The sequence below is a fragment of the Pyrus communis genome, chromosome 5, assembly GCF_041283825.1.
Source record: "Pyrus communis isolate YQ-2024b chromosome 5, ASM4128382v1, whole genome shotgun sequence".
Taxonomy (NCBI): Eukaryota; Viridiplantae; Streptophyta; class Magnoliopsida; order Rosales; family Rosaceae; genus Pyrus; species Pyrus communis.
Window position 1 is genome coordinate 3,845,931 of NC_142569.1, and position 10,788 is coordinate 3,856,718.

Here is a 10,788-nt window from a genome sequence, read left to right on the forward strand (position 1 = left end):
ACTTTCATTGGAAGTTGAATTAAAATAAATTATTATCATTTAGTGTTGGAAAAAAAATGTAAATAAATAGTAACAATGGTGGAGAGACAGTGTATAAAATGGTATATGCCATTTGGCTCTAAAGGTGGTGAAAGAGAAGTGACAGAAAATGCAAAAGCGCGTTTTTGGGACTTGCTTTTGAAGCAGGACCGTCACAAGCCGACAAGTTGTTGGATGCTCTTTAATAAAATGACATTTGGCATAGGGCTCCCGTATTGGTGAGGTTTTTTAAGTGTGCTTGAAATATGGATTGATACATTACATATCATTATATAAATTAAGAGACACTTGAAAATAAAACTTTTTTTCACTTATACGATAACATGTGATGTATCATTTCGTGTTCTGAACATACTAAAAAATTTATTCCTTCGCATTCACGACCAAGTAGAAATTTACAAATAGCATTTTTTGTCATAATAAAATTTATAATGTGCATAGTTTTATTTGGGAATTTTTGAAGTGTTTTTCAAATAAACTAAACGTGTTTTGAAATCACGTCCATAAGGAAGATATAATTTAGGTCTAAGGGTGCCACTTGCAAAGACACATCCATTAATTGAATGAGAAATAAGTAGGAAGACTATACGATGAGTATATATTATTCTTATGGGTAATGTTAGAGAGACCATGTGTTTAAATCATATTTTGTAAATTATATGATGGGGTAATGCTAGAGAAATTAAATACTAAACTAGATTTGCAAATCAAATAACATATTTGTTGGTAATTGAATTATTACTTAAGTATTGATTAACGTGCTTATTTTCTATTGGTGACACATCATTATATGACGTGATTTTTGTAAACTATTTTGGTGGTGCATCACATAGTTTACAGATTTAGTCTAAAAGTTATGGTTCGTTTATAAGTACTTTTAAAATGATTGAAAGCGCTTCTGGTGATTTTTTTCTTTTTTTAATTAATCTTTAGTAAAAATCCAAATTTACCATGAAAAAACATTTGAAGTGCTCCTTGCAAGAAACACATATTTGGGGCTTCTTTCAAAAAATATTTTTGGAACTCAAAATCAATTTCTCCAAAAGCGCTTCAGTTATTTAAAAACACTTTTATGATATGATCCGTTGCCAAAAAAAAAAAAAAAAAAAAAAAAAAAACAAACAAACAAACAATTAGTCTATGTAGCATTATTCTTATCCTAATCGTCAGGATTGACTATGGAGCTTGGATCAGATAAGCATGCACAATATTCATTTGAGTCTACAACTTTCTTATTTTCTCCAAGAATATCTTTTAAATTTCAAAGTCACGGCTTGTTAAATTCAAAGATCAAGCAGGTTTCACTCATAAGTCTATTCACATCTCTTGCTTCTGGCTTTCTTCGAATGTGACCCAAAAGAAAGGAACTTTGAAAAATCAAAGTTCGAAATTTGGCAGCCCAATTGTTGTCATGTTTATGAAAGAATAGTCACTTCTACGGAAAATAATTTAAAAAAAAAAAAAAAAAAAAAACTATCTGTTAACGTTAAATTTTTGTTTTTGGTTTTTTGTTTTCTTTTATTTTTTATACAAGTGATAATGAAGAAGAAAAAAATCAAACCTAAGTTCACTTCAAGTGCATCGATCAATATTTGTTCAAAACCTATATTGAAGAAAGAAAAATCAAATTTAAAACATCGGTGCATAATCTCAATACTCGAGTTACACAACCTCGCTCAATTTCAATTTGATTATACAACGTAAAAAATGACTAAACCAAGACTCAAGAACATCGAACCGGCTCTTGGCTCTTGTAAACCAACTCAAGGAATCCACAAAACTGCGCACTCATTCGTTAATTTAAACCTGATCATAGGACCAAAATGCCTCCACTTGGTTTGTGATTTTTGGCATACAGATTAATTATGTTTCCAAATCAATAATGCACAAGTGCTGCTCAAGTTAAATTAATATAATCGAAATATATAAGAAAAAACAAAAACCAAAGAAAAGTGTGGATTTAGACCAAAATCCCATATTTGTCAGACGCTGATGGCCATTGACTAAACAGTGGCAACGTACATTGGGTAGCGCCACCTCTGGATATTTTGGTGCGTTGACTTTTTAGTTTAGGGTTGTACAAGACGTGTAGTGTGAGTGAACCTAATTGAACAATGTCGCAAGGGACTTATTGCACTTATTAAGAGCGTTTATCTATGCATCGATTTTTTTAGTGTAAAAATCTTCTATTTTAATGTCGCTTGTGTACAAAAACTTACTTAAGCAAACACCAATTAACTTTAGCTTTAGGGATTTGTCTGAGTGGTGAGATGATTATAAAAAGTGTGAGATTCGATTCCTTCCAAGTAACCAAAAATGGCAAAAGGAATGCAATTTACTTTCTCAAAGGTATGCATCTCCGTCCAAGTTCAATCCACTCATACATGCCTATTTAGCGGCTGAGATTGAACAAGATTGAAATTGAGCAAGTCGGTCTTGTAGAACCTATAACTGACTATTTGTTCAAAATCTAAATTACAAATAAAAAATTATACTACAAGTACGAACAAGACATATTCCTGGTACATTCAATTTGGGTTGGAGAAACCCACAAAAGTTCAAGGCCTCATTTTTCCAGGCAAAATACTGCGAACTAGTACAACTACTGAGGCAAATCATGGACTAATTAATAACTAATGCCTTGAGGAATTGGGAGCCTTGTTACTCCTATGACTTGGACCAGAAGGCAGGACAGGACGCTTAGAAATAACATGATGAAAAACAGGCACTAGCCTCTCCTGCAAATCTAACAGCACCAGCCGAGGCACAGCTGCAGGCGTCTCCGAAGCGCCTTGGCTTTTACAATCCAGTACATTTGGTGTTGGGTAGGTTCGACTTGCAGATGCCATGGGTGCCAAAACTAAGAGAAATATTAATATACTGGTTAAGAAGAAAGAAAAGGGTTTCCGACCGACGGAGTGCATGATATAGCGTTTAGAGTTTTGGTAGTGACCTGAATAGCATGCTATATGCGGTGGCTTTTATATGCATGGAATGGGAGCAACTAAATGATATTGTACATAACGTGACTTCTTGGATAGACATTAGCATAGAATATAAATGAAAATTTTGGAGAAATAAGATAACTAATTTCGTTAACGAAGATGTTTTCTCTCCATAATGTTCATGTTCTTGTTTGTAACCCTAACTTTTAACCTTGAATTTAGCCGATATAAAAGCTCATATTTCACAATCATATGCTAGTCAATGTGCATTTCTTTCTCATTTTGTCAATGATAAGATTTCAACATCTTACTACCATCATTTTCGATTTTGAAATTCATGAAAAAGTGAATGAAATGGTTTAATTGATAGATTGGAGAATTTTTTTAGTGTTATGGGAACACGACCTGGTACATTAAAAGTAATAATACAATTGCTTAGAAATTAAATAAATAAATAAATTCAACTAATCGTATTATAACAATTGATGTATCAAGTTGTATTTCTGACATACCGAAAAATTTCTTGATAGATTGAGCCCACGTTTGTTTCGTGAAAGCAAAGCTGTCACAAGATCACTTCGGAAAAAAGTTACACAGTGTGGCTATCTTCCTAATTAAGTTCCTAATCACATGCTTTTGAGTTTTAAGTACCAATTCTTCTTTTTTGTTGTTGCACGTTGCAACATGCATGGTAGGGACAAATTTGATTTGATTTGATTTGATTTGTCATTGTACTGCACTTTTGAAGATGGAAGTGCTTTTGGGAAGAGTTGATGAGAGGCTTCTTCTGTAACCAATAATTTAAGGAGGTGTAATTCAACTAAGATTGCATGCATCACATACTTTTGGAGAGTAGAATGCAACCAATCGAAGCACTAGCAGCAACAACCCAACCACCCACAACCACAACCACAACCATCGCTCAGATCTTATCCAGTGGACAAGCTTTAGGAGAATTTGTAATCAAAAGGGTAGTAACTGTATGATTTTTCAAATGATAGAACTAGGAAATTTCTATCGTCATTTCCGAAATTTCGTTCAATTAAATACAAGAAAATCGAACAGAACGTCAACCGGCCTATTAGCTCAGCTGGTTAGAGCGTCGTGCTAATAACGCGAAGGTCACAGGTTCGAAACCTGTATGGGCCATTTCTTTTTTGTCTCATTTTTTACTATTTTTCAGTGAAGTTGGTCCTGTTTTTTTCTCTTCACCTGGATAATTGGATTTGCCCTTCACTTTGGACAAAGAATAAGCGAGCTAAGTTTTTAGCTTCTGTTAGGTGTTCCAAGCTTTTGTGGTTGCACTTTTCAGGCTATCGTCGATTGGTTTCAGCGATATTTCTCCGGCATGGAGAGCAAAGTCGAATCTGACATCTTTCATTTGGGATTTTGACAAGTCGGGTTCTTTTCTCGGTTTCCCCTTTCTTCTCTGCATCAATGCTGAGTTCCAATGATTTCAGTTGTGTTTGCTTCTGAATACTCATGCCATTTGTTTCACAGGCAAAAACGAACAATAAGAGTTTTGTTCTATCCTTATATTTGATTAGAAGACCGTCTAAGATGTTCACACACGTGTTTGTTACACTGATACAAAACAAACTGAATAACCTCCAGTGTCTTAAAACACTCCTACAAAAACACTCGTACACTCAAGCTTCTTAACTTAATCAGCATGGGGACATGAAGTTCAAACACCCTCGAACGCAATGCTTCGGCTTTACCAAATACAAGGGTCGCGGGAGTCAGATCCTCCATCCAGGGTTTATCAACGACCTTCAAGTTAGACGTTGGTTGATCCCTCCTCGTAAAGTAAAAGAAAAAAGGAGAAAACATTCAGAGACTTGAACTTCCATGCATGTTGATTCACTCTTTCCTGAGACCTAACAGCCAAACTGGATTTTTATTCCTTGTCATATAGCTAATAGGCACAAAGTGAGCTCGTCAAAATGGACCGGAAAAAACTCACATAACCTGGCCAGCCATGATAGGAAGCGGATGAGGAACTCAGCATTACAATGGAAGAGGGTATCCGCGGAGATACGTGGAATCCACACCAGACTCCCGCTCCAACGCCACCCTCCCAGTCCGTGCAACCTTCAAGGAGGGGAAGAAAGAAATGTTAAGATACGAGGACCAAGCTCATGTGAAAACCTGAAAATTTATATGCTAATTAACTGTTCAGTACAAGACCAACAAAAGAATGAGAAGACGAACCTCACAAATCCCATAGGGTTCTAGTAACTTCTGCAGTGCAACCATTTTATTCAAATCACCAGTAAGCTGAAAACAATCATGAGTAAATTTTATTAGTAAGACTAGCAATAACAGCATTGGTAAAATTAAATACAAAAATTACGGTGGAATTGATCCTGTTCGAAGGTAGAACTTCTCAACAGATTCTGTTACACTAATTCATAATAACAATAATCACAATATGTAGACAGTATCATAGTAATGCAGGACAAGGCCTCAACCTCAAGGGTAACTGTGTGATCAGATACATCAACAGCTTTAGCACGGAAAATGCTGGCAATATCAAGAACATCCCTTCTAGCAGTAGCGTTCACAGCAATCTTTATCAACATCAACTCTCGCTCAGCAAATGGTAAGTGAGTAATATCCCGAACCTGGAGAAACAACCAGCGTTATCATCCATGAAGGCACGAACAAATCTTATTTTAAGAATAATCTTGGAAAAACTTCATCATCTCAAGATTAAAACTCATTAACTCATCAATGTTGAATTGGGTAAGCATCAAATTATCAAGGCTGCCTATTATCAATGACTAAGATAACTGAGGAGCATATTTTGGTTCATCTAAATATGGAGAGGGAAAAACAAAGGAAAAATAGATCCTGGGCCGTAGACTCGTAGTACTACTTCAGTCATCAACCCCAACCTTCCACATCGATCAGACTGCTACCAAAACAACGGCATTTAACTTGCAAAAGGTGATTAGAATCGAACATGCAGAGTTTCAAATGTGTAAGAGCTTTGTCAATAGATTATATAATTTGTATGATTGAATATTGTAACTCCATAACTACGAACAAAATTTGTAAATCTTCCAAATAGCCAAAATCTAACAATTTTCAGTTTTCTTTAATAGATCACTCAATCATCACCCAAAATGAATATTCTAAATTCTCAAAAGAAACTTGTGAACATGTAAGTTCAGCAACCCTCACCTCATGAAGATCTATTAACTTGTGAAGTTGCTGAACCAACTTGGAAATTGAATCCTCTGTACCGGGAACAACCGTTGTAATGCGAGAAAGGCCCTCCTTTTCTGCGGGCCCCACAGCTAGGCTCTAGGAGTATGAAATGAAATCCAATAATCACATAAGCAAAGGCCCAAGAATACCAAATATAAAAAGTGAGCACAGATCAGAACCAACAAACCTGAATGTTATAACCTCTTCGAGATATGACTCCTGTAACTATGTTTAGAACCCCAGGAGAGTCATTCACAATCATAGACAAAGTGTGGGATCGAACCCCACTTGACTGCATATAATGAATGCACAGGTTAGGTTTCAATTTGTAGAGTAAAGCAAACATGAATTAAGTATCTAGAGCCTACTTCCTAAGCAGATACATCGACTTTTTCCACCTTGTGTGTCTCATACAAGGCAATATTTGGACTTAAAGTGAAACACAACGTGATTTGAATATTGTAAAGAAACTTACATCTTCATCATAGAGAACACCCCAATGAGCATCAAGAACTTTATTCGAACGGAAATCATCATAGGGCTCCACAGGATAAACATCTCCCTGCAATAATGAAATGAGGTTCAATTATGTTCAATCCAAAATGGCCAAGGCAAGAGTAAAAGTTGTGCACCTACTTGTTATCGTTGTAAATTATAACAGTTAATGGAGGACAACATGCTTTGTTGTGCGGCATATAAATAACTAAACATTATCTGGAATGTATTGTGAATGGGGCACCCAATATATGATAGGAGAACCTCTTTCAGCCTTACTAAAAATGATTCCATATATATCAGAATTAAATACTATGCCTGCAGAGATATAAACCGCGCATATGAAATCAGCTCGATAGAAAAAGAACAACATATATACCCTTGAGGCGGTACCAGCATCACTATTGAGTGTACCATTTGCTTTCACTGCAATGTCATCATCAGACGTGGACTTTTCAAGATCTGGATAAGAAGCTGCAGAAAATCTCCAGAAAGGAGCTGTCGCACCCATCTTTTCTCGTCTCAAAGCAATCTGTTGGAAGAGTCAAATTGAACACCTCAACTAGATGATACTTGCGTAATGCAATAAAGATTGAAGAGAGAGAAAAAAAGTGTCAACCTCTAGACGGTAGCATAGTTACCTGACCACCCTAATATGCATCGTTTAAAATAAATGGAAATACATACGTGAAAACTGAAAAGAGAAGGACAAAAATGCTTCCTCTTGCATTTACATATAACACGCAGAGAACTTGATTGCAAGTTCAAAATGCATTTTGGGAGAAGATGTACAAGAGAAATCAAGCATTGCACCATTCCATATTGTTAGTCGTGGACAACTTGACAGTTCAAGTTCTTTGGCCACTCAAGAACCGTTTAATTATTGGATATCATACACATAAGAGTCGCTGCATGGCATTGTTTTAGAGGGTTGCAACCATTAACACATGCATAAATGGACATCTTTGTATACGCATAAACATCAGAATGCAAATATACAACTTGCCTTTCCAGTTCTTGCAAGTTCTTTGATTCCAAACTTGCTTAAGTTTCTTTGAACAGCAACCACCTTCCCAGGGTCTCCAGTAACCTGAGATGAACTGATTTTGTAAGCATAGATGGACTTGGTACCAGTATCACTGTAAGAGGCCATACAAAAATTGCAAGTTTGCACATACTTTGTATAGCAAAAGGATATTGGCTAAAACAATTTATAAAATTTCCTAGAGCTACATATGTAGGTTTAGCGAACCAAACAACAAAATGACACCAACTGCTCATGAAGTAGGATTAAATCACATTATAAACAAAATTCATAGCTTCACCAGTTTAACTAATCTAACATTGAGAAATTATTCTAAAATATTATAACGCATTGTCATTGTGACTTACTATACTCCTTTTCTAGATAACTGTTGCATTGTTTTTATCAGAGAAAATAAGAAAACAAATAAATGACATAATTGCTTTATAATTTTATACCACAATGCATTATAACAAACTGTAATGGTTTTTGCCTCATTAATCAGAATGTATCCTCCAGATAAAATTTTCAACAAGTTCGTCATCTGTAAGGTTTTAGGTGCCTGGGTGCCTAAGTTATAAACCGGGACAGAGAATTAAGTATATGTGCTAAAGTGACACCTGAGTTATAAACTGGGATAGACAATTAAGTATATGTGCTAAAATGAACACATCAACAAACTGCAACAACTAGTTGAGGCGTAAGGACCAAAATTCACCTCAACTGTCAGCGACTGTTCCGAGATATCAACAATTTTTGCTCTGAAGATGTCCACTAACCACATTATCTGAAAATGCACACAAAGGAACATTATCAGGTAAAATGATGACTAAAATGATAAAAGAGCATCTCAAACAGTGCTGATAACCATCAAACTAGAAGTTAACTTCAGTTTAATGGTTTAATTCCAAGAATTATCACCTGCAACAAATATAAGGTAACCACACCAGTGAAGCCTGCAATACATAACCATTGCAGAGCACAACAGCCTAATAGTCTAATACACACGTGATTGATGGGCCCAAAATCAGATATGTATATATAATAGAGATCAACCAAGGATGTATAACAAATCAACAAGTTCTGTGGAACAATTACATATTTTGGTATTATCTATAGAGAATCATACACGATGAATTAAAACCTCATATTACTGATGATTATTCTTAGGGTGGATCATTTAAACGTATCAACAGGAATAGGTCTATCCAAATATTGGTTGGATGGTCCAAAATTTACCTCTGCACGTGTACTTGGATCCGCATTAAGTTTGATAAGCATCAATTCACGTTCTACTTGTGGCTCCCTTGAGATGTCTTCAACCTGATAAAGCAGAAGTATAAGTGAAGATAATGCAGAAACTACCAAAAGGTTTTAAACAAAATACTAAAGATGTCCACTAACCTTTATCACATTCACCAACTTGTTAAGCTGTTCAACGACCTGTCGCAAAACCTTTTCAGTTCCAGACACAACTATGGTAAAAAGAGCCTTGTCCTTGTTCAAACCAACAGCAAGAGACTCGATATTGTAACCTCTCCTGGCGAAAACCCCTGCTATTCGGTTTATGATTCCACTCTCATCCCCAACAAACACTGAAATCGTATGGCGCTTGACCCTGAAATCATATTAGAATTGAAAACTTGAAATCACCCTAAAGTCTTTCCAGATTAAAAATTTCTAGCACATTCATGACAAAATATCAAAATAGACTTCCAGGTCCACGACCTGGGATTCCAAATCATCGTTGCCAAAACTATAGAAACGAAGAACTAATCATTCCTCATTGACACAACCATCGCCTGTATTTTTTACTTTTGCTACACTTGCCATAAAAGTATAACTCCCAAATCAGTTTTTCACTCCATTGGTACATTCTTTTTAATTCTTTTTAACTGAAGTTCAAAAATTGAATATAAAATTTGGTTCTGGTCACCATCAAAGTCGATTTACCAAAGCTTTAAAAAAAAATAATAATAAATAAATAAAAACAGATTGGTTGGAACAATTAAATTATCAAAACCAATACCCGCTGAGGAAAAAATATATATGTTGGTCACTAAATGTTAATAAATAAAGACAAACATAACAATGTTAAAACAGTTCTATTCTATACAAAAGCACTTAATCCAGCAGCTGAAATAGCAAAAACCCCACAAATTTTCAGCTCAACCCAAGACAAAAGCGAGCAAATTTCAACCAAAAAGGGCACAAAACTACCAAAAAATGAAAGCTTCATTGCATTCAAGGAAAACCCAGAAAGAATTGAAACGTAAATTAGAGAAAAAACAAATTTAATCACGAAGAGTACTCACTTAGAACTAGTCAATGAAGGCACAGAATCACTGACAGAAACAGCATTGCCGGTGCTAGCAGAAACAACCAGCTTCTTCAGCCCGCAACTCTTCCATTTGAGCGGCCTCTGGCGGCCAAGATCGAAGCTTGTGGAAAACCCATGCCGGAAATCAACTCGAAAACTCGGTTTCTGGGCCGCTAGTGAAGGGGAGCACGGTGATGACACAGCAGCCGCCATTGGTTGGTTGTTTGGAGAGAGAGATGCTGGCCGAAAGTGTTATATACAATGAGAAAGGTGCAGCAGACGAGTCAAATCTTCGGCACCCCCAACCGCTGCGAGCTGCCAATGCCCTACCTATTTGAGTGATACGTGGTCTTTCAACTTGATTTATTTTTAGTTTTTAATTTTTTTTTAAGAGATAAGTTGAAGAATTTAAATCGGATTTGAACTCGCAGCACGCCACGGGCAGAGATCTCGAAGAAAGAAGACCTCCGGAGCCACCTGGCAACTTTTGGCACGTGAGATTCTGAATCTCTTTGATGAACGGTGACTGTGGATTCGAATCAACGATGGCCCTTCGCCACACAGTGATCGCGTGGGACCCACGATTGGACTAGGAACTTCCTTTTTTTCAGTAGAAAATTGTGAGTTAATCTAACAACTTCTTTTAAGTGTGTCATAAAATATCGAAGAAAGACCTCAAGTTAACAAAGTTTCTTACTTTCCAAGAGCCAGAAAGGCATTTTGTCGTACCTAGCTTTATATACTTTGCA

The 10,788-nt window shown here is 36.0% G+C and overlaps 1 protein-coding gene and 1 non-coding gene across 3 annotated transcripts; one reads left to right on the forward strand and one right to left on the reverse strand.

Annotated features, from left to right (window-relative positions):
- The first annotated feature begins 4,059 nt into the window (after positions 1–4,059).
- TRNAI-AAU (transfer RNA isoleucine (anticodon AAU)) lies at positions 4,060–4,133 on the forward strand. Its single transcript has one exon. It is a non-coding gene; the product is annotated as a tRNA-Ile (tRNA).
- A 360-nt stretch (positions 4,134–4,493) lies between these two features.
- On the reverse strand, positions 4,494–10,556 carry LOC137726074 (acetolactate synthase small subunit 2, chloroplastic). Of its 2 annotated transcripts, XM_088693823.1 has the most exons (13): positions 10,035–10,468; positions 9,124–9,337; positions 8,959–9,042; positions 8,438–8,506; positions 7,702–7,785; positions 7,075–7,227; positions 6,676–6,762; positions 6,388–6,492; positions 6,174–6,296; positions 5,459–5,611; positions 5,199–5,264; positions 4,951–5,078; positions 4,494–4,864 (listed from the first exon to the last, which is right to left on the reverse strand). In XM_088693823.1, the coding sequence occupies exons 1-12, from the start codon at positions 10,250–10,252 to the stop codon at positions 4,995–4,997; spliced, it is 1,440 nt and encodes a 479-aa protein (XP_088549949.1). In that variant the 5' UTR covers positions 10,253–10,468; the 3' UTR covers positions 4,494–4,864; positions 4,951–4,994. The 2 variants fall into 2 exon arrangements, with proteins under 2 accessions (XP_088549949.1, XP_068321038.2); XM_068464937.2 differs by having other exon boundaries at positions 4,494–5,078; positions 10,035–10,556.
- Positions 10,557–10,788: the final 232 nt, after the last annotated feature.

What these genes read in the sequence shown, in the direction of transcription:
- LOC137726074 (XM_068464937.2), bottom strand. Translation starts at nt 10,252, where the DNA reads ATGGCGGCTGCTGTGTCATCACCGTGCTCCCCTTCACTAGCGGCCCAG. An exon ending in CCTTCATTGACTAGTTCTAA is followed by an intron (nt 9,338 to 10,034) that starts GTGAGTACTCTT and finishes ATATGATTTCAG; the next exon opens with GGTCAAGCGCCATACGATTT. An exon ending in AGTTGGTGAATGTGATAAAG is followed by an intron (nt 9,043 to 9,123) that starts GTTAGTGGACAT and finishes CTGCTTTATCAG; the next exon opens with GTTGAAGACATCTCAAGGGA.